Consider the following 27,821-nt stretch of genomic DNA (forward strand, 5'->3'; position numbering starts at 1 on the left):
GCTCTCTTGGAGCCATGCATTGTCCCTGGACCAGAGGTGAGGGCAGGAAGTCCTAGTGCTGGATTCTGGGGGTGCCACCCCAGCTGACTGCTCAGAGTGTTTGTCTTCTTTTCTTATGAGTTTTCAGGGGAAAGGTAACACATCCTGGGATTTGTCCCTTTGTTTGTTATTGAGTATTGAATTTGGGGGATTTATCATTGTGTTGACACTCATTATAGCTGGGTGGAAAATGTCAAACATAAATTGAAATTAGTGAAAAAATTCTGAGGACTCCAAAGCAAGATCAATAAATATATCTATATTTGACCTCACAAGCCATGGCCTTGACTCCTGAGTTTTGAAAAGCAAACAGACCATTTAAATCTCCAGGACATCTGCTTCAAATCTGCCAGTGATACCAGTGCTATGTGGCTGCTTCAAATCTGCCAGTGATACCAGTGCTATGTGGCTGTCATGGGCTGTCATGATCTGTATTGACAGTGAGCTAAATATTCAAGCTTGGGTGAAGCAGTGTCATATTATTGCCAGGAAAGTTTTCAAAGTTTAAGGGGGAGGATAATGCATGTGGTAGGCTGTAAACCCCCTAAAGAACTGTATGTGACAAGATAAAAAGAGCAATGACTTTTAGTTAGTCATTGCTACAGAGTAGACCTAAATGAAGTGTGGGCTTGTGTGATTTTTCAAGTCTTTTGTTTTAATGTAGTAAAAGGAACAAAATGTTTTAAAAATCAGTTCTAATGATTAATGAATAATGATGGATCTTAACAAAAATAACTGATGAAGGTTTTGAAAACTAGAGTGAACAGTATTAATTACTAAAAGGAGATCTTAAGTAGTCCTCTCTCTGTTAAATGATGCTCTTTACTTGTTGTCACTATGCTTACTAACAATTATTAACTTAACACTTCACTTCCCACTTATCCACTGATTCCCATTAATATTTTTGTTTCAAGTGCTCCTGAAATCAAGGTAAGAGATAAGATAAGAGACTACCGCAGCAGGAATATACTAGCAATCTCCTGACCAGGATGTTGACAGTGATTGTGAAATGGTCAGGGAGATTAGAGAGGCTACAAAAACAGAAGGCAGTTGGGGGATTTCAGCTATCCCCATGTTGACTGAGAACATGTCACCTCAGCCTGGCGATGCAGAAATAAAATTTCAAGTCACCAGTAGTGACTGCTTCTTGGAGCAGTTAGTCCTGAAACTTACAAGGAGAGAGACAGTTCTTGATTTGATCCTAGGTGGCACACAGGGTCAAGCCTATGAAGTGAATGTAGCTGAGCTGCTAAGTAATAGTGACCATAATGTAATTCAATTTAACTTCCTGGTGGGAGGGACAATGCCAAAGAAGCCCACCACAGTAGCATTTAACTTCAGAAAGGGGAGCTACACAAAAATTTGGAGGTCAGTTAAACAGAAATTAAAAGGAACAGTCACAAGAGTGAAATGCCTGCAAGCTGTATGGAAACTTTAAAAACATCATAATAAGGGCTCAAACTATATGTATACCCGAAATAATAATAATTAAAAAAAACAGTTAGTGGACCAAAAACTGTCACCAAAGCTAAACAACAGAGTGAAAAAAGGCTCTTAGAGAAAAAAAGACATCTTTTAAAACTTGAAAGTCAAGTCCTACTGAGGAAAATAAAAAGCAACATAACACTGGCAAGTCAAGTGTACAAGTATAATTAGGCAGGCCAAAAAGAATTTGAATAGCAACTAGCAAGACCCAAAAACTAACAGCAATTTTTTTTAAGTACATCAGAAGCCGGAAGACTGCCAAACAGTTGGGCCACTGGAGGATTGAGGTGCTGAAGAGGCACTTAAGGAAGACAAGACTATTGCAGAGAAGCTAAATGAATTCTTTGCATTGGTCTTCACTGCAGAGGATATGAGGGAGATTCCCACACCTGAGCCATTCTTTATAGGGGACAAATCTGAGGAACTGTCCCAGACTGATGTGTCGATAGAGGAGGTTTTGGAACAAATTGATAAATTAAATAATAATCAATCACCAGGATCAGATGGTATCCACTCAGGAGTTCTGAAGGAACTCAGATACGAAATTGCTGAACTACTAATTGTGGTTTGTAACCTATTGCTTAAATCAGCGTCTGTGCCAGATGACTGGCAGATAGCTAATGTAATGCTGATTTTTTAAAAAGGCTCCAGTGGTGATCCTGGCAGTTACAGGCAGGTAAGCCTGATTTCAGTACCAGGCAAATTGATTGAAACTATAGTAAAGAACAGAATTTTCAGACACACAAGTGAACACGGTATGTTGTGGAAGAGTCAACATGACTTTTGTAAAGGGAAATTGTGCCTCACAAATCTATTAGACTTCTTTGAGGGGGTCAACAAAAGGATGGACAAGGGTGATCCAGTGGATATCGTGTACTTGGACTTTCAGAAAGCCTTTCACAAGATCCCTCACCAGAGGCTCTTAAGCAAAGGAAGCTGTCGTGGGATAAGAAGTAAGGTCTTCTAATGGATCAGTAGCTGGTTAAAAGATAGGTAACAAAGGGTAGGAAAGAATGGTCAGTTTTCAAAATGGAGAGAGGTAAATAGTGGGGTCCCACAAGGATCTGTACTGGGTCCAGTCCTATTCAACATCATCTGGAAAAAGGGATAAACAATGAGGTGACAAAGTTTGCAGATGATACAAAATTACTCAAGATAATTAAATCCAAAGCAGACTGTGAAGAGTTACAAAGGGATCTCACAAAACTGGGCGCATGAGCAACAAAACGGCAGATGAAATTCAATGTTGATAAATGCAAAGTAATGCACATTGGAGAAAACAGTCTCAACTCTGCATACAAAATGATGGGGTCTAATGAGCTATTAACTCTTACGAAATAGATCTTGGAGTCACTGTGGATAGTTCTCTGAAAATATCAACCCATTGTGCAGCAGCAATCAAAAAAGCTAACAGAATGTTAGGAACCGTTAGCAAAGGGATAAATAAGAAGACAGGGAATAACATAAATCCACTATGTAAAGCAACATCCACACCTTGAATAGTGGATGCAGTTCTGATTGCCCTGTATCAAAAAAAGATATATTAGAATTGGAAAAAGTACAGAGTAGAACAACAAAAATGATGAGGGGTATGGAACGGCTTTCATATGAGGAGAGAGTAAAGACTGAGGCTGTTTAGGTTAGAAAAGAGATGACTAAGGGGGGAATATGACAAAAGTCTATAAAATCATGACTGGTGTAGAGAAAGTGAATAAGGAAATGTTATTTACTCCTTCACATAACACAAGAGCCAGGGAACACCCAGATAAAGTATAGGCAGATGGTTTAAAACAAACAGAAGGAAGTACTTCTTCACACAAGGCACAATTAACCTGTGGAACTCGTTTACGGGGCTGTTGTGAAGGTCACAAGTATAAATGGGTTCAAAAAATGAGAAGTTCCTGGAGATAAGAATGAGACAAGTTCATGGAAGATTGGTCCATAAATGGCTGTTTGTCAAGATGGTCAATGAAGCAACCCCATGCTGTGGGGGTCCCTAAACATCTGACTGCCAGAAGCTGGGACTGGACAACAGGGAATGGATCACTCAATAAATTATCCTGTTCTGTTAATTCCCTCTGAAGCATTTGGCACTGGTTACTGTTAGAAGACAGAACATTGCGCTAAATGGGCCACTGGTCTGACTCAGTATGCTCATTCTTATGTTCTAGATTTATTCCTTGGAGATTCTCACGAAGGCTATCCATTTCTGTAGTATGTCAGGATTTGTAGTACGATAGTGGTAAAATGACTCCCTGCTTGCTTCATTTTCACACCATCTTCTAAGGTCACACATCTAAAGGATAGACTTCAGATTTGAAAAATAGTGCTGATATATGGGACTAGTATTTAAATTTAATATACATCTTCAAGAATCAAAATGCAGTCCCTTGTGTTATACTGAGTTTTGCCCCTTAATCTTAGGAATTTATGTCTGGAGCATCTGTTGATCATTTTACTTTTTATTTGTATTTGCTTTCATGTGTGCTTTACTTTGTTCCAAATAAGGTTTACCTAGCCCAGGGATCACAGGTCCACCTGGCTTCCCTGGTGAGAGAGGTGAAAAGGGTGACCAAGGTCCTCCAGGACGCTCTCTGCATGGATCAACTGGAAGGAATGGTTTGCCAGGGCCTCCAGGTTTGCCAGGTCCTCCAGGACCTCCAGGCATAACAAGTAAGTAAAATTTTTATTTCAATGTGCAGCCGAAACAGTGTTAAAGTTTTGTATATTCAAAAAGAACAAGGACAACAAGCAGGGCCGGTGCTACCATTTAGGCAGCCTAGGCAATCGCCTAGGGCGCCAGGATTATTCAGGGGACGGCATTTTGCCAGGGCGGTGGCAGGCGGCTCCGGTTGACCTGCCGCAGTCATTCCTGTGGCATGTCCATTGGTCCGCGGCTCCGGTGGAGCTGCCGCATTGATGCCTGCGGACGGTCGGCTGCTCACGCAGCTCCGGTGGACCTCCCGCAGGCATGCCTGCGGCAGCTCCACCAGAGCCACGGACCAATGGACCCTCCACAGGAATGACTGAGGCAGCTCCACCAGAGCCACGGGATCAGCGCGGGGGGGCGAAATGGCTGTGTGCCTAGGGTGCAAGAAACTCTAGCGCCAGACAACAAGGATATGTCAGGAAAGTGGAGGCCATGATCAGAATCAGTGTGAAAAGAAATGCTCCCTGAATATGGAAAGAGAGAAACATATGTGACTTTGTTAATGCAAAAAAAATGAAGAACTGTCTAATAATTAAACAAATCACTTATCTGGCTCAGGACACAGATCTTTTTCTGGATAAATGGCTGCTACTTTTGACTTCTTTCAAAAATGTATCTGATTACATGATACCACACTTGGCATAAATAGTTATACATGCAGAGCCATCTCTTCGTATGGTGCATCAGGGTGCCGCACTTTGGAGAGCCCTGTGCTTTGGGGGGCTCCCTGCTTCAATAAAATCTTGAGGAGGTGGGCGGGGTGGTGAGGCAGGCGGGTGAGGAGGTGAATGGGGAGGCAAGTGGCAGGTAGGCAGTGCCTCTCCCTAGTGCCTCCTGCCCTCCGGCAGGCCTCACTAATCAGCGCCTACTGTCTGTTGTGGATCAGATGTTTCGCAGTGTCAGGAAGATTTGTGGGGGAAGGTGGAGGGGAGAGGAGCGAGGGTGCAGTGCACCTCTGTTTTAACATGCGAACTTTCACATATTTATTTATATACGGACAATAAAATAATTTTTAAAATAAAGACAAAAAATTACTTGCATTGTTTTGCATGCAAATTGTATTTGATAGTGAGAAAATAGGGTTCTAATCCTATGATTTTTTACTCATGTGACGTAAGTGGAAGTAGCATGTGATAATGGCTACAGAATCAGGCCCAACATTTATAAATTAGAAGTTATTTCCTTCTTACATAGTAGTTTTTATTGTGAAAATGGGATTATTAAGGTGTCTAGAGCTTGAGATGGGTACTTGTTTTATAAATCTAAATGAACAGCTGATGAAGAAGCAAAATGCTTTATGGGTGTTTTATAATTGGTTTTATAATTAAACATGTTTCCCATTCTGTAATGGTTCTGTAAGGAACCAGAAAGGTTCCTTTTATTCCATACATTTTTGCAAGTACAATACTTGCAATGGCTTATCCTAGGTGTTTACCTATAACTTAGTGCAAATGGCCTTTTAACATAATAATATTGGGAAATGAGAACCTTTCTCATGTTTGCAGTGTTGTTGTAGCCATGTTGGTCCCAGGATATTAGCGAGACAAAGTGGGTGAGGCAATATCTTTTATTGGCAATATCTTGTATCTTTTTTTTCTTTCTGTTGGTGAAAGAACTCTTCAGGTTGTGGTTGATTCTGTTTTACTGACTAACAAATTTTCACTTCATGCTAAAATTTCTCAGGCCAAATCCTTAGCTGGTGTTAATTGGTATAGCACCAATTCCTTCAATAGAGCTATGTCAATTTACACCATCTGAGGACCTGGCTTTTTCTTTATTTTTAAGTGACTAGGAAGTATTTGACTACACGGATTGTAAAATACATTTGCACTTAATTATGGAAAGTACTTTCCAGTCAACATAAAATAAGTAATAGATAATTACAAATAAGCAAGGATATATTTCAGTGTTAATTGCTACCTAGGGACACATTAATAGTTCGTTAAACAAACATTAGAGAGACTTAGACATTTCTATTTTCTCCCTCCTAATTTTCTGCTTTATAATTCCTCCCATATGCTTCCAGTTAGCTCTAGGCCATTTGTGCCTTCAAATAGTGTTTATAGACAAATTTATTTAACATGAAATGTTAATATTGAATTATATCATTTGTTTGTAGTATTCCCTGTAGTCTTTATTTGGATTTTAAATTACAAAATTTTAATTGTTTGAGCTGGGCCTGATATTTTTTTTGTTTAGTTTTTTGTTACTGAAGAATGACAATGCAGAGATAACAGAATCTTTTTGCTAACCTTGCTGGTGATGGGGGTTAAGCCCCATCACACTTAGATAAAGAATAAAAATTGAAAATTAAAATGATATAATTCAAATTCATTTGTTTTATTATCTACCTTGTTAGATTATATGCCTTTAAAATTAAACATGTTATTGCACCGTAGCTAACATGTAATCAGTGACATAAAGACAATAGTATTTTGTCTGCAATTCTTCAGCAGACTTGAAAAGAGATGTACATATCAGGTATTACTAAATTATTGTGGTAGAGATAAACTTTTTTAAATAGTGTGGGGAGGAGATTTGGCAACTGAGGATTCCCTAAGGATAAAATCCTATAGACCCAGGGGCGGCTCTAGGTATTTTGCCGCCTCAAGCACGTCAGGCAAGTTGCCTTCTGCGGCTTGCCTGCGGGAGATCCCTGTCCTGCAGATTCGGTGGCACGCCTGCAGGAGGTCCGCCGAAGCCGCAGGACCAGCGGAGCCTCCGCAGGCATGCAGCCGAAGGCAACCTGCCTGCCGCCCTCGTAGCAACTGGCAGAGCGCCCACCATGGCTTGCCGCCCCAGGCACTCACTTGACGTGCTGGTGTCTGGAGCTGCTCCTGCATAGATCAGGGGTCAGCAAACTTCGGCACATGGCTTGCCAGGGTAAGCACCCTGGCAGGCCGGGCTGCTTTGTTTACCTGCTGCATCCTCAGATTCAGCCAGTCGCAGCTCCCACTGGCCTCGGTTCGCCGCTCCAGGCCAATGGGGGCTGCGGGAAGCGGCGCAGGCCGAGGGATATGCTGGCCGCGGTTTCTCGCAGCCCCCATTGTCCTGGAGCAGCAAACTGTGGCCAGTGGGAGCTGCGATCAGCCGAACCTGTGGACGCAGCAGGTAAACAAAGTGGTCTGGCCCACCAGAGTTCTTACCCTGGCGAGCTGCGTGCCAAAGGTTGCCGACCCCTGCTATACATTTTAATCGAAAATAATAACCTTTCTATACTTGTGGGGATTTTTTCAACTTTCTACAGAAATTGAGGACAATATCCTTGCTATAGAATTCCAGATGGCTTAATAAGTTACAGATAGAGATGTCATTCTATGAAATTCCTAAACCAAGAAAATTTAATTAAAAAAAACAATTAAGGTTGCTTAGTGATAATATATTTCCTTATGGCATTATTACAAAACCCAAACACTTATAAACAAGAAAATAAATAGTTAAAGACACTATAAATATTATTCTGCCCACATAATAAAAAAAGTTTGATCAAGAGTAAAGTAATGCATAGTTCATTACTGTAAAACCTTAACACTGACCAAAAAACCCACTCCACCTTATTTTACCAGTTTTCACAAAACTGATTTTTACTTCCTGGGGTTGTTTTGTGTGTTTGTTGTAATATGTTGTGTGATGGGTTCCTCCTGGGGTGCTACCTGGAAGTGGGATACCACTGAGTTCTCTGACTTACCAGCCTGGGCTCCCTCTCAGCACTGTGCTGCTGTGATAAGCTGTAGACTGCTTCCAGTCCTATACTCCCGCCAGCATTCACACAGGCAGGGACACACCCAGCTGCAGTTGCATGCAGGCTATGGTCAGCCACTGCATGAACCAACAATAGAAAGACTACAGCCAAAATAACCCCCAGCTTCCCTGCCTAGGACCCTAGAGCTGTACCACCCTGCCCTGGTCGAAGCTTCGACCTGTATGAATTGATTACCCAGTTCGCCTCTCCCTCAATGTGGAGAGGAATATGCATAATATGCTTGCGTTAACCAAGCTGAGATTTTCCCCAGCCACTTCACTCAAAGGCACACTGGTTTAGATTAAAACATAAAACAAATTTACTAACTACAAAAGATAGATTTTAAGATATTATAAGTGATAGCAAACAGATCAAAGCAGATTATCTAGCAAATAAACAATACCGCAAACAAAGCCTAAAATACCAGATAGATCAGATACGAATTAGCAATGTCTCATCCTGGCTGATGATACAAGCAAGGTTTTCATACACAGGCTAAAAATCCTTTTAACCTGGAACCAACATTTCCCTCAGTCTAGTCTTTTTTCCTTAGGTGTTTCCAGGAGTTTTCTTATGTGGAGAGTGAGGCCCCTTGATGATGTTACAACCCACCTTACAGCTTTCACATATGGCGGGAACCCTTTGTTTCAAAGTCAGTTCCCAGCCCAGTTTGTGGGAAAATACAGATACGGAAAATGGAGAGCAGTCTCATGTAGTCTGGTCACATACCCCGGCATGCCCTGCTGAGTCTGTCTGGAGCAGTCTCAGGAAGACTCACCAGGTGATGGATAAGCTTCTCCTAAGGTCTATAGTTTTCCCTAATGCCCCATTACCCTGAATAGGCCCTTCACAACCAGCTATCTAGACTGGAGGCATCTTGTCTAGTGGGTGTTGCCCAGGTGTAACTACATTTGAAATACAGATACATAGTCAATATCCATAACTTAAGATACAAAAATGATACATGCATACAAATAGGATAAACGTATTCAGCAAATCATAACTTTTGCAATGACAACTTACATGATCCATCTTGTACAAAATAAATCATAATTATGCCAGAATCATACCATAACATTACTAGGATGAATATGGGATGTAGTGTCATATGTTGCTTGCAAAACTGCACAAAAAGATTTCTGCTAGAGACATCAGCCAAAATGATGTCAAATTATATTGATTCAGGACCTCTGCAATAAAACCCAATCTAGGGAGCATTATTTTTTGCGTTCAGACCTGAGGTTCTGGTGAACCTTTTCACTTGTTTTCTTACTCCTGACCCTAAAACATCTGCTTTCTTCAAATATGTATAGTATGTGAGTTTTCAGGGAGATTTAATGACATGAAAAATTTGGAAGGTTATTAACAATCTGCTTTTGATCTAGAAAGAGCCAAAGAAACCAGAGACAAAAATGAAGATTTTAAATCAGTGTAATTGTAAAATGTAACCATAACTAAAATCTGTTTAGTGAACTTTTTTCAGACTTTTCAGAATATCCTCCTTGGCTTCCAGTGTAAAATATGTTCTAATTTAAATGAAGTATTACCAGTTTTCAAAGCCAGGGTTTTTAAATGGAAGTTGTTTGCAACCTTAATATGAAGAGACTGCCACTTGTCCATAATTCCATAGGTTTTTAGAGTAACATCTACAGAACTTGATTACATATCTATAGACCCCTATTGATTTTATCCCTTATTTTCCATAATAGATGAACTAGATGAATAAATATGTGAACTTGCTTCTCTTCGTGGTCACAATCAACCTGTAGCTACTTCACCATTGCTCATAATAATCCATGAAGAAGTGACACTGACTTGAACTGTAGTATTATGAAAAATTGTACTTGGAGAATAATGTTCTTTATTATTTTATTCCAATTTCAGATGGAATCACGGAATGTCAGCCTGGAGAACCTGGTGATCAAGGTCTTCCTGGACCTCAAGGACAACCTGGATTCTTAGGAGAGAGAGGAGATAAAGGTAATATTGTTTAAAGAGCTACTTACATTCATTTGGACCGTTCAATGGGCCTGATTTTCCACTATCTTCTAACTTATGTAGTCATTAAGACTTTGATTCTGCAAAGTGTTGAGCTCCCTAGTCCTGATCCAAAGAAGTGCATATGCACTGGTTTAACTTTGACCAGGTGAGTTTCCCAGGTTAGAGGTCTGACTGAAAGAGAGGACGGTGGTGTTGAATTAAGTTACATGATGCTGACTTCAGTTTGTACTTCAGATATCCTCTGCTCTGCCTTATTTTAGTAACGGATGGGAGGATTTCAGTGGAAAGATAAATTCAGCTTTACTTGTTCAAGTGGATGATAAGATGTAGAGGGATGTCAGAGAGAGAGGCTGAGATGCAGAAGTGGATGGAAAGAGACAGATCAGAAATGGAAAGTGGATTTGTGTGCTATTGATATAAAGATGGTAATAGAAGCATTTAGTAATAATAAAAAAGAATTAGACAAAGCCCAGAGATAGACCTAGGAATTTACATCTAAATTGCATAGTAATGATTTGTCAAACTCAGTAAGACTTGACATAGCACGTTCTTTATGTTAATAAAATCCTTGGTAGTTTTCTTAGGCTCCAACTTTGACTTAATTAACAAGATAGGAACATTTGCAGGCAGGAGGTGAATAAGGAGGCATTGGAGAAGAGGACACATGTAATGATTACAGACTTACGAACTCATTAGGAAAACACCCTATGGTAGTCATCTAACCTTCTCTTGTAGATAACATTGGATAATAGTCAAGAGTTAGGAAGCAATTATAGAATTATTAAAACAAAAATGAGTTTATATGAAAAATACAAAATATAAAATTTGCAGTGACAATGGCCTAGATTCACAGAAGCACTTAAGCACTGTGGTGCTCAGCATTGTGACACCTAACTTTTAGGTTTCTATTAAACCACAGGAACAATGCTGTGATCCACAAAGCCTTATTTATTTGCCTGGGCTCCTATGCAATGAGTGGGAAGAGTTAGGTGCCTTAGAATGAGATCCACAAAAACATTTATGCTAGATGGGGAAATGCCTGATCTCACCAACGGGAGATGCCAACAAGAGCGGTGTTTGCTAAGCCTCACCCTTCTCACTGAGATAGATGCATGAGTCCAGGCTTCAGGGATGGGCCTAGCATTTCTAACTATTCTCAGCTGTGAGGCCTTTCTTGAAAGTAGGTGCCTAAGGTGGCGGGGGTTTTTTTGTTTGTTTTTTAAAGATGCCAGGCAGATGGGGGAAGGGCCTCCCTTGTAACTTGTAGCCCCGTTAGGGTGTTCACCTGGGAATGTGGGAAACCTCTGGGTTAAGTCCGCCCTTCACCTCATGAGAAGAAGGGATTTGAAGAGGGATCTGCTACCCCTCTGGTAAAGGCATTCACCTTTGGGCTGTGTGGCACTGCCTCAGTCTCTCCTGTTGAAGCAATTCCATTGTGGATAAATAGAGTCATTCGAGCAGGGGGAGCAGATGCTGGGTCTCCTAGGTTCTGGGCGAGTGCTCTGACCACCAGGCTATAGAGTCAGTCTCATGCTTGTGCATGAGCTTTCTCACCCTGCCGCCCACATCAGGCCCAGCATGCAAATTAGGCAGATGAACACCTATCTTCCCCAGTTTGTAAATCACGCTGCGGCTTAGGCAGAAGATAAGTGCTTGGACACCTAGAGGCAGGCAGCAGTGTGTATGCCCAGAGGCAGAAACATAGGCAACAAGGGAACTTTTTACTGCAAAGCCTTAAGTGCTGAGTGAGTTTAGGCACCTACTAGATTCAGCCGGAATTTTGTGAATCGTAGTGGATACTAAAACTGGGACTTAGGCACCTAAACCCAGACTTAGTTGCCTTAATACCTGTGTATTTTAATGTTAGGAAAATGTATTTTAATGTTGGGAAAATACTAAAAGATCCTAAAGGGAATCCAGAGATTGTCAAATTCTGCACTGATTCACATGTAACCTATTGAAATTGATAGGGTTACACAGGTTGTTAAATCAGCACAGACTCATAGATTCATAGACTCCAGGACTGGAAGGGACCTCGAGAGGTCATCGAGTCCAGTCCCCTGCCCTCATAGCAGGACCAAATATTGTCTAGACCATCCCTAATAGACATTTATCTAACCTACTCTTAAATATCTCCAGAGATGGAGATTCCACAACTTCCCTAGGCAATCTATTCCAGTGTTTAACTACCCTGACAGTTAGGAACTTTTTCCTAATGTCCAACCTAAATCTCCCTTGCTGCAGTTTAAGCCCATTGCTTCTTGTTCTATCATTGGAGGCTAAGGTGAACAAGTTTTCTCCCTCCTCCTGATGACACCCTTTTAGATACCTGAAAGCTGCTATCATGTCCCCTCTCAGTCTTCTCTTTTCCAAACTAAATAAACCCAATTCCTTCAGCCTTCCTTCATAGGTCATGTTCTCAAGACCTTTAATCATTCTCGTTGCTCTTCTCTGGACCCTCTCCAATTTCTCCACATCTTTCTTGAAATGCGGTGCCCAGAACTGGACACAATACTCCAGCTGAGGCCTGACCAGCGCAGAGTAAAACGGAAGAATGACTTCTCGTGTCTTGTTTACAACACACCTGTTAATGCATCCCAGAATCATGTTTGCTTTTTTTGCAACAGTATCACACTGTTGACTCATATTAAGCTTGTGGTCTACTATGACCCCTAGATCTCTTTCTGCCATACTCCTTCCTGGACAGTCTCTTCCCATTCTGTATGTGTGAAACTGATTGTTCCTTCCTAAGTGGAGCACTTTGCATTTATCTTTATTGAACTTCATCCTGTTTACCTCAGCCCATTTCTCCAATTTGTCCAGATCATTTTGAATTTTGACCCTGTCCTCCAAAGCAGTTGCAATCCCTCCCAGTTTGGTATCGTCCGCAAACTTAATAAGCGTACTTTCTATGCCAACATCTAAATCGTTGATGAAGATATTGAACAGAACCGGTCCCAAAACAGACCCCTGCGGAACCCCACTTGTTATACCTTTCCAGCAGGATTGGGAGCCATTAACAACTACTCTCTGAGTACGGTTATCCAGCCAGTTATGCACCCACCTTATAGTAGCCCCATCTAAATTGTACTTTCCTAGTTTATCTATAAGAATATCATGCGAGACTGTATCAAATGCCTTACTAAAGTCTAGGTATATCACATCCACCGCTTCTCCCTTATCCACAAGGCTCGTTATCCTATCAAAGAACGCTATCAGATTAGTTTGACATGATTTGTTCTTTACAAATCCATGCTGGCTATTCCCTATCACCTTACCACCTTCCAAGTGTTTGCAGATGATTTCTTTAATTACCTGCTCCATTATCTTCCCTGGCACAGAAGTTAAACTAACTGGTCTGTAGTTTCCTGGGTTGTTTTTATTTCCCTTTTTATAGATGGGCACTATATTTGCCCCCTTCCAGTCTTCTGGAATCTCCCCCGTCTCCCATGATTTCCCAAAAATTATAGCTAGAGGCTCAGATACCTCTTCTATTAACTCCTTGAGTATTCTAGGATGCATTTCATCAGGCCCTGGTGACTTGCAGGCATCTAACTTTTCTAAGTGATTTTTTACTTGCTCTTTTTTTATTTTCTCTTCTAAACCTATCCTCTTCCCGTAAGCATTCACTATACTAGACATTCCTTCAGACTTCTCAGTGAAGACCGAAACAAAGAAGTCATTAAGCATCTCTGCCATTTCCAAGTCTCCCGTTACTGTTTCCCCCTCCTCACTGAGCAGTGGGCCTACCCTGTCCTTGGTCTTCCTCTTGCTTCTAATGTATTGATAAAAAGTCTTCTTGTTTCCCTTTATTCCCATAGCTAGTTTGAGTTCATTTTGTGCCTTTGCCTTTCTAATCTTACCTCTGCATTCCTGTGTTATTTGCCTATATTCATCCTTTGTAATCTGACCTAGTTTCCATTTTTTATATGACGCCTTTTTATTTTGTAGGTCACGCAAGATCTCGTGGTTAAGCCAAGGTGGTCTTTTGCCACATTTTCTATCTTTCCTAACCATCGGAATAACTTGCTTTTGGGCCCTTAATAGTGTCCCTTTGAAAAACTGCCAACTTTCCTCAGTTGTTTTTCCCCTCAGTCTTGATTCCCATGGGACCTTACCTATCAGCTCTCTGAGCTTACCAAAATCCGCCTTCCTGAAATCCATTGTCTCTATTCTGCTGTACTCCTTTCTACCCTTCCTTAGAATTGCAAATTCTATGATTTCATGATCACTTTCACCCAAGCTTCCTTCTACTTTCAAATTCTCAACAAGTTCCTCCCTATTTGTTAAAATCAAGTCTAGAACAGCTTCCCCCCTAGTAGCTTTTTCAACTTTCTGAAATAAAAGGTTGTCTGCAATGCAGTCCAGGAACTTATTGGATAGTCTGTGCCCCGCGGTGTTATTTTCCCAACATATATCTGGATAGTTGAAGTCCCCCATCACCACCAAATCTTGGGCTTTGGATGATTTTGTTAGTTGTTTGAAAAAAGCCTCATCCACCTCTTCCACCTGATTAGGTGGCCTGTAGTAGACTCCCAGCACGACATCACCCATGTTTTTTACCCCTTTTAGCCTAACCCAGAGACTCTCAACACTTCCGTCTCCTATGTCCATCTCCACCTCAGTCCAAGTGTGTACATTTTTAATATATAAGGCAACATCTCCTCCCTTTTTCCCCTGTCTATCCTTCCTGAGCAAACTATACCCATCCACACCAACATTCCAGTTGTGTGTATTATCCCACCAAGTTTCAGTAATGCCAACAATGTCATAGTTGTATTTATTTATTAGCACTTCCAGTTCTTCCTGCTTATTACCCATACTTCTTGCATTTGTATATAGGCATCTAAGATACTGGTTTGATCTTGCCTCCCAGCTTTGCCCTGACCCTCCTTCCTCTCTGTCATTATAGCTCGTGCTCCCTCCTGTTTCCAACCCATCTCCCAGGTCTTGTTCCCCACTTACCTGTGGGGTTTGCTCACCTGTCCCCGTCGAACCTAGTTTAAAGCCCTCCTTACTAGGTTAGCGAGTCTGTGCGCAAATAAGGCCTTTTCCCTCTTCGAAAGGTGAACGCCATCTGTGCCTAGCAGTCCTTCCTCAAATAGCATCCCGTGGTCGAGGAAGCCAAAGCCCTCCTGGCGACACCATCTTCACAGCCAGGCATTCACCTCCACGATGCATCTGTCTCTGCCTGGACCCCTACCTTCAACAGGAAGAATCGAAGAGAATACCACTTGCGCTCCAAACTCCTTAACTCGTACTCCCAGAGCCCTGTAGTCACTCTTGATCTGCTCAGTGTCACACAGTGTTTGGTTGACCAAAGGCCTGATCTGCAAGGTGCTGAGATTCTCCTGCTTTCCCCTCAGGAATGAGAGAACTTAAACCTTGCAGGATCCAGTCCTCAGTCATGAAACAGAAGTTAATTCTTTCATTATATTAGGGAGGAATCACAGTATATTGCGAAAGTTGTAGAGATTTTCATATGCTTCATTTTTGGAAAGCCAATAGGCTGAACTCAAATCAGTTTCTTTAAAGAACAAACAAAAATTCCACTTAAAAATACTCTAACAGAAGTATCCTTTTACTGGTGAGTCAGACTCACACAGTATAGCATGAGCAGCCAATCAAATTCAGGCTGAGCTCACTTAGGGGCAGGCTTTTTGGCCAAACCCTCTGTAGTGCTGTGTCTACTACTTTCCTTCATCCATTATTTTACCAATATGTTTCTTTTAGAGATTTCTGCTTTTGTTCCATTGTGGCTGGGTGTGCTCAGCCTGACTTGAGTAGGGAGACTTCTAAAAAAACAGTGTATTTTCGAGTGACAACATCAAAAGCTATTGAAAATAAAGATTTGATTTTTTCTCTAGTACAGTGGTTATTTTATAGGGTGAAATATAGAAAACTAGAAAGATTGCAGCACTTTGCTGAGAAATAGTCTTCATTGCAATGCTCTTCCCAACTGTAATTTTCTTACGTATATTTACCTTCAAGTTCCATTTCCCTGTCTTCAACGCCCATTGCCTTTGCCTGCTGATCCGTAGTGATCTTGCTTTCTTAGATTCATTGATATGTCCAAATTCATTTCTCTCTCAAGGATAAAAGTTAATTTTCTTGCAGAGCAGATCTCCTATCCTAATCAGCAACAAAGCATCCAACATTTTCCTCCTCCTGGTCCTTGCCTTTGCTTGGGTTCAGAGAAAAGCTAAGGGCTGAACTCTGTAAATGGATATGGCTCTGTTGATTTTAGCGGGGCTGGTATAAATGTGCAAAACACCACTGAAATCAATGAGTTTGCCCCCATTTACACCAGGAGAGAATTTGGTCCCAAAGTCTCTTTGCAGTCACTGTTTTTCCAAACCCACAAAATCTATGTGAGTTCCAGAGTCCCCCTTTTTTCCCTTTTATCTAATTTTGTTTTTTAATCAGGCACATACTACACTAGTTCTTGTTTGTTCCCTCTTCAGTCAGATTATCTTTCCCCCCTTCCCATTAATAACGTTTTACACATCAATACTGTCACACAAAAAGGAATTTGAAGTTTTTTTAAAAAGACAATTAAAATTTTTAAATAAATTTGCTCATAACATTGATTTAAGCATTTGGCTAACAAATTTACTTTCTCTCAATCAACATACAATGGCTCGAGGGTGTTTTCTTCTTAAAGGATCTGCTTGTAGTCTTCTTAAATCTTTTTTTATTTTTGCAGGTGATAAAGGTGATGGTTGTGCCTTTTGTGATGTATCTGGGCTTCCTGGACATCCAGGGCCACAAGGGCCACCGGGTCCACCAGGTAAAAACCAAAAGCTATACAAACAAAGCAGAACACAACTCTGCATCTAGCTGTGTCATAAATTAATATTTTTTCATTAGTCGACTCATTCCTGAAAATAATGAAACAGCAGGATTTTCCATAATGCTCGGTAGTGGCCTAACTCTGCTTCCATTGAAATCAACAAGTGTTTTACTATTGACTTCAAAAGGAGCAGAACTCAGAGAACTCTGAGCCCTTTTGAAAGCCTGACCTAAATGTTGTTTTCCCAAAGATTATGAAATGACAATCTGAATTTGGAAAGGGTTTGTCAATAACCAATAGCTATATGTAGTATTTTTTCTTCATTAATCTTTCTCTTGGTGGTGGGGACCTGATTGGTTTTCAGTAGGACTTCAACTGGAATCATCCTGCTTTTATAATTTGCAACCTAGAAATCGCACACACTCCGAACTGTGCTGATATCTGATACTGAATTGAGTTATTAAGGCCAGATCATGGTTGACCCTGACACAGCAGCTTAGGTTTCTCAGAGGGAGTAAGACTTTCTCCTCCATCCCTTGGGCATCATGGTGTTGAGATGGCTTAAAGGATCCTCTGTAGTATCGGGACCTATGATTTTAATAAAACCATTTTTTCTTGAAAAATAAATTGCTTGCCTTTAAGTGATTTTAACCTCCCCCCATGTTTTCAAATTATTATATTCATGGAAATATTTTAAATACTATTTTATATCCATTTATGATTTTACAGTGAATTTTGATTTATAGGTCCAAATTCTGGTTGAAGCATGGGCAGCCACCAGAAGAAATTGTGTTCGGCAGAGGGGCTGCTGGATAAAAATTAACCTTTTCTATTTAAATCGCTCTGTAAACCTAGAAAGTGATGGCTCTACAAACAATATGTAATGAGAGCCCTAGAGAGGTGTCAGGGGAATTATTCTGCACATTTTTATGTACTCTGACCTAGTATTAAGCCCTAAACACATCCCTGGTCTCCAGTATTGACTACTGCTGCCAAACAGAAATTATCAGTCTGGAGAATAATTGTTGTCTGTCAGAAAATAGGTACATATGAACAATGTTTTTGTATTATATATGTGCACTGTGTCGGTGTTTGGGAGATGGTGAAAGAGAATGAAAATTCTGTGGTGGTTCAGTGAATTGCAGTCTGGAAATGGCAGTTCCAGTTAGTGGGCTGAATTCAGGGCATGCTGCCCAATTTATGTAATTGAGTTGTGTGCTATGTATCTTCTTCCCATGCCTCATGCACATATACTGGGTTAGATCCTGAGCTCTGTTATGCCCAGGCAACTTCATTAATTTCAACAGAGTTACATGGCTATAACTGAGGGCAGAATTGGGCACCACTTGAGAAGTACCTCAAAGCCTCTAAAACACAGTAAGCTATAATGTACCCATATCTATAATAAATATTGTTTTATTTTTCATATTATTTTTAAGGCTTTCCAGGACAGCCAGGAACCAAAGGAGATAGGGGTGTGCCTGGACTCAAAGGTCTTGAAGGGGTTCCTGTAAGTAAATGTTTTTCAAATGTTTCATATTTATTTTCTGTTAGGCATGTCACAGGAGACTCTCAGTGCTACTGTGTAGTAGCCTCATTAACTGATGCTAAAGGATTGGTTGTGTGTATTGAAATCAATTAGGTGGTAGTGTGGTTTAGTTATGGGAGGAGAAAAGTGAGTTGCAGTAAAACTTTGCACTTAGCCACTGCATGACCTGAAGAAAACAGTTGGCCTTATGGCTCAGTCAGCTAAGTGGTACATTTGGATAAGAAGCAGGACTTTACCTGAATCAGATGCCAAATCTGTTCTGACTTTCCTTTCATGTTGCAGAGGAGGTTTATAATGACTATTTGCTATTGTGTGTTTACATGTATATATAGTACAGCACCATCTAGTTTAATTTCATTGTTGTTAAAATATATTATGCAATATATTTTAGCAATTTGTCTAAATGAGGGGAAATATGTAGTATATTGCACCAAATGTGATTTCTAAATAGCTACAAAATAAAAGAAGTGGTTTAGAAAGAATAAAGGAAGGTTAGAAAAGCAAATTGCATCTTAGTAGTGCCATTACTCAGAGTATGAGCTTTAAATATTGCTGCATTATAATATAGCTTTTGACACTGGGAGCCAAATTCTGCCCAGATGTGAATGTACTGAGCACTTACATACAGGCTATTTTGGCCTGATTTATCCAAAGCTAGGTTTTTTGGGTGATATTTTATCGGTGTTTAAATTCTTCATGGGAAACCAAATGACATCATCATGTTTAATTTACAGTAATGTAAATGGGATCTGTTGGGGAGGAGGGAAATAACAAAATGGATTCTCTACTATTTGTAATCATTTCTTGAGTAACATAGCATAATCTTTTACTGTGGGTATTGCTAAACCTTTACATCTCTTCCTTCTCCTTTAGTCTCCTTTCACCCCTCTCTTCAAACAAGGATTTGCTGGTATCCTGGATGCTTTTAACTTTGTTTTGCTTGGAAAAGTTAAAACAGATTCATTAAACAGCTGGTGAGTTAGCTTTTAGTTTAGCTTAGATAGGCTAGAGAGAGTCCAGCTTGGCAGGCTCACATTGCTGGAGGCCATACCTGATCCACCACCCACTAAATCCAATGGAAAGATTCCTATTGATTTAGGAGGGGCGCTGGTTCAGGTCTGAAGGGTGGAAGCACAGCGTATATTAGCAGGAGGAAGTTTCCCTTTGAAGTTTTCACTCAGCTTCACTTCCCTGGTGACTGGGACCCTTTCATTTTTCTTTTTCAGTTAGGGAGAATGTTTCCATGAAATAATTATACATAGGTTCAGGATAATATGTAGGGAGCTATAAGAATGGATGGAAGCCCTTTAAATACAATTAGTTTATTAAATTGTAAGCTGTTCATCGCAGGAACTGTGTTTTCCTTGGATAGCTCAAATAAAAGAAGATAGAGAAGGAGAATGGAACATTTATCATGTGATAATAAGCCTTTACTCTTGTTTCATTAGCTAGACTTACATAAATGATAGATGGAATTTAGTAGACAATCTGTTAGGATCTGTGAGAAAAGTTTGTGTGTGTGTGTGTAAATACTACAGGGATAAGAATGATTTTTAATTTATTGTATATTTGTTCACTGATTTTTTTGAAAATAAAAACAAAAATTAGAAAGAAACAAAATGTTCTACTGGGAGCTGGCACTGACAGATAAAAGCTCTTGATTTGGCCTTTCTGAAACAAACTGTGGCTGGGAAGCCCTGTTGATCTAGGGGAAGAAAGAGAGGGGAAAATGACTTCTAAGCAATAACAAAAAAAAATTCTCCTGTGGTGCTTCCCAGGAATACTCAAGATTATAAGACACCTTGCTACCATCTCTCCTTAGTGTGAGGAAGCCTTGCATTTGCTTGCTAAGGGTCCACTCCCCAACCCCACCAGCAATGGGCAACACAAGCACTCTCCTCCAGGTGTACGCAGGTCCTACTCTCTCTCTACACGTTAGCAATAGGCAAGCTCCAACCTTTGAACCCTCCGAGTGTCCTCCTGGAGTGACCAGCCCCTGGTTCACTGAACACACACAGAATTCACAGATTTGCTACTCCCAAAGGAAAAGCGCACCCCACTATACCAGTTTCATCTCAGGAGCACCAATTCACAGCACTTAGATTTGTTTATAATGAAAACAAGCATAAGCTTATTTAACAAAGAACAGAGATTCAAGTAATAGCAAGTAGGTAGAAGTATTAGAAGCAATTGGTTACATACAAACCATGCAAACATAATATGCTTGGTATCAAACCATAACTTGAGAAATAGCTATATTAAGAATTACCAAATTATCTTGACATCAAGGCCTTATAGAAGGTGAACTCTGAATCCTTATGGTCAATATATGAACAATTAGAGTACCATTCTCAATAACTCAACCTTTAGTTCCTTTTAAAACAATTAATAAAAACATTCAAAATTCGAAAACTGTGGTAAAAGAAGCTAGTAAGGAGACCAAGAAAAAAAGTATCTGTTACGATGGCCATTATCAGTTAATTTGCATTCTCTGTCCTGGCAAATCCACTCTTTTTGCTTACTGTTCAGTGTCTGGGTAGAACGTTAGGGGGGGTTTCTTTACACTTCAAGATTTGTTTTCTTTTTGGCTGGGAAAAAGAATGCATTGAATAGGCATTGAATGGTGCTGGAATTGTGTATAATTTCAGGGTTCTCCAGGTGCGCCAGGACTGATTGGTAACCCAGGAGCAAAGGGAGAGCCCGGAGACATTTACTTTGATTCTAATCTAAAAGGTGATAAAGGAGATCCTGGATTCCCAGGGCAACCAGGTGTTCCTGGAAGAGAAGGAAGGCCAGGGAGAGATGGCCTGCCAGGTCTCCAGGGCCCTAAAGGGGCATCGGTATGTGTGTGTGTCTGTATTTTTGCATGCTATCTTCTAGCTCACTAATTATATATAGTTGTTATATAATATGCAGTTTATGTTTAGTTGTCTCATTCTTTGGGCCAAATTCTCACACCATGACTCATTTGAGTAGAACCCTTACTCCTCAGTGGAGGATTTCAGTGGGACTGCAAAGGAGTAAGGGTATAAGAATGAGGCCCATACTACTAAACAGCTAAGAATGTTTGCATGATGGTAGGGTCACTGAGCTACATTCGGGCTCTGAGTATATGCTATGGGAGTAAGTAAGGCTTACTTAGATGGGGTGGCCTGGTGCCTGTGAATAACCAGACCTACTTGCCCTATTGCTTCCTCCCCAGAACTGTGGTGAATGGGCAGAGCTGGTTCCATTTCCCTTCCCCAGAAAATTGCTGGCAAGGTCATGGGGGTAGTTGTAGACCAGCAATAAATTACTACCCCCGGGATCAAGGAGAAAGTAGGGGAGACACTCTGAGTCACAGTCTCTCTCAGGGCTTATCCTGGGCAGTGCAGTTTACCTGCAGTACTTTGATGGGGGCTCTGCTGATAGTCAGAATCTAGCCCATTGTTGAAGGAACGTTCTTCTTACGCTCGAGTTATGATGTGAAGAGATCACAGTCATTTTCACAGCAGCCACTTCCAATATCTGTAGCTAGATTTGTCGCTGCAGTTTTGGGAAGCTTGAATGCCATATTTTCTAGCCTTTTAGAAAATATCTGTTAGCTACATTTGGCATATAATTTACTTTAAGCTTACTTGTTTTGTCTCATAAATGCACCTGATGGACAGGTTGCTGGCTCCTGTTCTGTCCTGTCCCTAATCTGATGTATCCTGTAGAGTAAGAACCAGGAAACTGTAATTTTAGAGAACCTGAAAGAGGAAAAATGGTTCTGAATGTCCCACTTATGCTTTGTATTTGAGGCATTTAGCACAGAACTCTAAACTAGATTCACTTTTCTTGCTACAATTTCCTATTTTAAATAATAGAAATCACCCCAAAATTGGAATTCTGTATTTCGGAAATTTTCTTGGGTTTTATTTCTAAAATCCAGATACTTCCTTGAAGTCAGTTACTATTTTGTGGTGCTGATTCTGGAACTGTATAAATCAACATTCAGTGATTTAAATCCTAGTTGGAAATGATGGTGTAATCATCAGAGAACTGGTCATTAAATGGCCCCTTCAGTGCATTCTGCAACAAGTGTAGCTTCCAAGTGCTCTTCCATATGAGACCCACTCTTTCTTCCAATGAAGTCAGCGGTAAAATGTCCATTGGCTTCAGTAATGCAAACTGGAGCCCAAAGAGTACATTGCAGGGAATCCAGTCTAGAAGCCACAAAATCGTAGATGAATCTGACAAAGACTAGTAAGCTTTTCAGATCACTTGTAAGGCATTATTAGTGTGAGAGGTACTGTAAATATTACTGTTTTTTCCCTAAAATTAGGGTACAGTTGGGCTGAAAGGAGAACGTGGTCCCCCTGGCTCAAGTGGATTTCCTGGGGTACGTGGTGAAAGAGGCCAGCCTGGTCTTCCAGGGGTTGGACCTGCTGGGCCAGCTGGTGACAAAGGAGAAAAAGGCTTTCCAGGAAACCCAGGTGTACCAGGCCGTCCAGGTAACACACTAGATACAGAGAAGGGGAAAATGATGTTTTCTCTTTAACAGGTACATGTGTCATAGGAATTTGAGAAAGATGGGACCTATTAGGTCATCAGCGTTTGTTCCTTACAGTGCATTTTGCAGCTCTGAATGCTCACAGATAGTTTACTTACAGAGTCTCCCAGAACAAAGCCGGGAGATCGTTAGTCCCTTTTGTGTTAACATAACTCTTCCCATTCCACAAATTCAGCCTCATCTGTTCAGAGGTACAAAATGTATCTGAATTTATACTATCTGACACTGAGCAAAGGCCTGTGCAGGATTACTGCGTAAACTGCCCCACTCCAGGAGAAGCCCCAGGAGATGTCGTGATCCTCACCCGGTGGAGTTACTATTCCTGTCCTGCTCCCTGTTGATCCTGAGGGGTAGTAATTTGGGGTTGGTCCATACCTTGATACCCTCACTCACAAGAAATCCTACTGTAGTTACCAGGGCTACTCAATGTGAGTAAGGGTGTCAGAATCTCGATGCACTGGCCTGAGAATAAGGATGCATGCAGCCAAGCATCTGCACATTTCCCACATACTCCACACCCATTTATGTGCCCAAAACCAATATCTGATTAAACCACACAGCTTTGTAAGGGTATTTTGTACACACACATCCCTTTACTCCTTTCCACTGGCATGTCATTTAAGTGACAGTCTAGCCCTTTGGGACCGATGCACCTGTGTCAGTGGATCTTGGTGGGTTCAGATGGCAGATACAGATCTGTGGCAGTCAAAACAACAGCCAGAATTCTCTGGGTTTCATGTATTTCTTTCATGCTTGCACCTTTTTCATCTTCCAATCAGTGCACTGGAGATGAGTAGTAAAAACAGGAAAACAAAAACCAATGGGCATCTCTAATATCTCAGAATATATACACCTCCTTGTGTATTAATACAGTTGCATTTTTACTCATAAGTATTGATTCATCAACACTACCTTTCTAGGGCCAAAGGGTGAAGCAGGACAAGTCATTCCTCTGCCTGGTCCCCCAGGGTCAGATGGTCTCCCAGGGCCACCTGGCTTCTCTGGAGTCCAAGGTACAATTATCTCTTGAATTTTCTCTCTGTTGCTAGTAAAGCATTTCCCACCCACCCCCCCCAAAGTTGTTTTTTGCACAAGTGCTTAATGTACTGTGTCTCTCTTGTTTTCAAAGGTGACAGGGGTGATCCTGGGTTTCCAGGAAAACCTGGACTTCCAGGAGAAAAAGGTGCTGTTGGGCAGCCAGGAATAGGATTCCCTGGGCCTCCTGGCCCTAAAGGTAAGAAAACTACATAGTAATAAGTCCTTGGCCATATGTCCGTCTCTTGGGCCTGGTCTACACTGGGGTGTAGGGTGTGGGGGGGAATCGACCTAAGATACACAACTTCAGCTACGAGAATAGCGTAGCTGAAGTCGACGTATCTTAGTTCGACTTACCTCATGTCCTCACTGCGCAGGGTCCATTGCCACGGCTCCCCCATCGACTTTGCTTCCGCCTCTCACCGAGCTGGAGTTCAGCAGTCGACGGGAGAGTGATCAGGGATCAATTTATCATGTCTACACTACACATGATTAATCGATCCCTGATAGATCGATCGCTACCTGCCAATCCGACAGGTAGTGTAGACGTACCCTTACTAACGTATGGAAGATATACTTCAGAGCACTGCTCTCACTCTTTCAGTGCTGGATTGTGACCCAGCGTTGTTAAGCCAGGGTAGGGAGCAATAGCAAGTAACCCCCCTTTCCTCAAATCCCCATATGCATTTGCGTTATTGCTCACTTTATTGTGAATCCAAGCTGCATATCTATTATCTGAATAGCAGATGGGCTGGAAAGAGTTGTCAGGCCATCTGGAGAGACTCAAGGGCACGAATACCACCCTCAGGGCAGAGTGTGAAGAAGCAGGGCACAAACCCCAAATTGGTTGTGAGTTCTATACTCAGATTTCACCAACCAAGTATCAAATATGAACACCCTCAGGCACTACAACAGCATAAACATGGAGTCACAGACAGTCCCCTTGGGTACTCCGGTCTATCTTGCCACCCAGGCAAGCTTGCCTTTGTGGTAGATGGTCCCTTACCCCAAAAATCACAACAATGTTCAATTTATTCCCGGTCCCAAAGGACTGGTCACTTAGCCCAGGTCAATTGCATGTTAGATCCCACACAGAAGACAATGCTTGTAGCCAATCCTATAATAAATTTAATAAAGATTTATGAGCTAAGAAAAATAAATGAGAGAGTTATTCATAAGGTTAAAGCAAACAACCATACATACAAATGACTTACAGGCTTAGGTTCCAAAAGATGATAGAAATTTCTATAATAAGCATCCTCTGTATGTCTTTTGGGCTAACCCAGGTTAAATGGCTCAGGATCCCTGGCTTATGCTTAGAAATATTGCCCTCTCAAAGTCAAAGCAGCATAGTGATAGCACCAGTTTCTTCTTATCAGGGATTTTTATTCCCTTCCCCCAGAGTTCAAGCTGTCTTTGCTTCACAGGGGACAGAAGGGGACATGGGAGGGAGCAATTAACCAAGTGTTTTGTCCTCTGATGTTCCACAATGTTTGTCTGGTGTCTATGGACCTTCTTTTATTGGGCAGGAGATAACACCTCCTATGGTAAACCAGTATTTCATACTTGGTAATGCTTCTCTCCTGACTGTGGGGGTTTCAGCTTCAGAGCAAACACTTCTACTGTTACAGAGCAAACATTCAAATATTACCTTATAACATGGGATAGAGATATTATAAGTGGCATGAGCTGGCACCTGGTCTGCCAGCCTCATGGAAGTTCTAAAGGGGAGGGGAATGGGCAGGGCTTTGGTTCCACCCACATCTGACTCATCAATTAGTGCAGGGGTCGGCAACCTCTGGCACGCGGCTCGCCAGGGTAAGCACCCTGGTGGGCCAGGCCAGTTTGTTTACCAGCCACGTCAGCAGGTTCGGCCAATTGCAGCTCTCACTGGCTGAAGTTCACCGTTCCATGCCAACGGGGGCTGTAGGAGGCGGCGCGGGTGAGGGATATGCTGGCCACAGCTTCCCACCACCCCCATTGGCCGGGGACGGGGAACTGCGGCCAGTGGGAGCCGTGGTCGGCTGAACCTGCCAACGTGGCAGGTAAACAAAGTGGCCTGGCCCGCCAGGGTGCTTACCAGGGCCGTCCTTAGGATTTATGGGGCCCTAGGCAGTATTATTAAACTGGTGCCCCTATGCCGGATAGCAGCCCAAGCTCACAGCCTGGTGGGGGAGGGGGAGGAGGGACTTGACAGCAAAGGATAATGAGATGCCCAGCCTGCCTCATGGTGGCGGAGAGTCACAGTTCACTGCAGAGACTTCCATGCACTCTCCCTCATGCAGAATGGACATGAAGAAAGTACCTAATTAAAAGCACTAAAATTTGGGAATAAAAATGTCAATCACAGGTGTTTTGATATGCCCTGAAGTTTGTCAGAGATTTATTTGCAAAAACTTCATAGTAAGGGTGAGTCAGCTGTCCTGCTGAATACAACTTTACATATAATGGAATACATGATGCAGCTCTTCTCTGTTTTACATTTTCTTCATCAGTATTTCTAAGTTGAATTTATATTTTAAATGTACTCAAATCTTAAGCCAGCATTCCAGATTACTACATATTTAACTCACTGAAACAAAGACATTCTTTTAAATTAATCAGAGAGATTTAGTGTGTTCATAACAATGTTCATTGCTTTTAGAAAAAGGGAACAGTAATTTACTTTGTGTGATCTCCATAACAAGAGACATGGTTATGAAATTTCACCAACTTTAAAAAAATATGTTTCCAAAGATTTTAGGTATAACAAGGATTTTGTCTTACTAAGGTACTGATTTTGCTGGAGGGTTCTTTTAAAACTAGTTTGTCAGATAGTCAGAAGTAAAGAAATGGAACTCTTTGTCCAGCTATCTGGAAGGGAAGGACTGTTGTCCCTATAAGGGCTCTCTTCAGTGTGGAGGGGGGGGAGAGATGGTGAAGGGATGGACAGAAAGGACAGGAAGACTTGGAAGCACTTTTTTTTTTAACTATAGTAATTAAGATGTGTATTTTAGATAAGGGAGGTCTTTTGAAGGATTTATTTAAAAAACTGTGTGTGAAGATCCACACATTTAAGGCTAAAGACGATTGTGCATCTAAAACTCTATGCAAGCATTTTTTAGAAATGTGATTTTATAATCTTCACCAGCTCACTAATGAAATATTTTTAAAGCAAATTTTAAACTAAGGTCCTGTAGACCGACATGTTCTGTGTAAATATTACATTAATGCACAACTGTTTTTGTCAGTAAAGTCAGAAACTGACAGTATAAAAATTTATTTGGGCATAAGCTTTCGTGGACATCTGATGAAATGGATTCTAGTCCACAAAAGCTTATGCCCAAATAATTTGTTAGTCTTTGAGGTGACACAAGGACTTGTCCTTGTTTTTGCTGATACAGACTAACAGGACTACCACTCTGAAACCTGTCAGTATATACCTTGGGGTTGGCAAATGCCTGTTAAATGGCTTTATTATCCCTTGAATGTCTCTTTAACAGTTTCAATGTTGTGCTAATAGGTCTGGCAGGCTGGAGGTTTTTTCACTTTTAACTACTAGATTCACCAGGCTAGAGCAGCCATCTGTGGGAGCCTGCAGGAAGGGTCAGAACAGGGATAGGAAAACAAGAGGGTGGACACTAAGACCCAGTGGTGCCCCAAATTTTCAGGTGCCCTACGCAGCTGCCTATGTTGCCTATGCCCAAGGACGGCCCTGGTGCTTACCCTGGCAAGCCGCGTGCCAGAGGTTGCTGACCCCTGAATTGGTGGATCTGGAAGCGAGGAAATAAGTTGCATCCAGTAAAGGGCTGCAGTGAATTGCTTTACCCGTGGAGTAAGGAGCAAGAAATGAATTATGTCTCATAGTTGCAACTCCTTTCCCGTGTTCCTCCTTGGGCAGCACCGCTGTGCACTACCCCTTGTCAGGGACTGAGCCCCAAAGCTGATTCTAGC

At 41.4% G+C, this 27,821-nt stretch overlaps 1 protein-coding gene across 1 annotated transcript in view; it reads left to right on the forward strand.

The window, feature by feature from the left end:
• Positions 1–27,821, forward strand: part of COL4A1 (collagen type IV alpha 1 chain) — a 224,624-nt gene that overhangs the window by 144,460 nt on the left and 52,343 nt on the right. Inside the window, exons 21-28 of the mRNA XM_050946956.1 lie at positions 4,033–4,197; positions 9,861–9,956; positions 16,684–16,767; positions 18,210–18,280; positions 20,968–21,159; positions 22,626–22,794; positions 23,774–23,866; positions 23,983–24,087. Coding sequence (XP_050802913.1) covers positions 4,033–4,197; positions 9,861–9,956; positions 16,684–16,767; positions 18,210–18,280; positions 20,968–21,159; positions 22,626–22,794; positions 23,774–23,866; positions 23,983–24,087 — 975 coding nt within the window. The remainder of the gene's footprint in view (positions 1–4,032; positions 4,198–9,860; positions 9,957–16,683; positions 16,768–18,209; positions 18,281–20,967; positions 21,160–22,625; positions 22,795–23,773; positions 23,867–23,982; positions 24,088–27,821) is intronic.

Source organism: Gopherus flavomarginatus, chromosome 1, assembly GCF_025201925.1.
Source record: "Gopherus flavomarginatus isolate rGopFla2 chromosome 1, rGopFla2.mat.asm, whole genome shotgun sequence".
NCBI classification, from domain to species: Eukaryota; Metazoa; Chordata; order Testudines; family Testudinidae; genus Gopherus; species Gopherus flavomarginatus.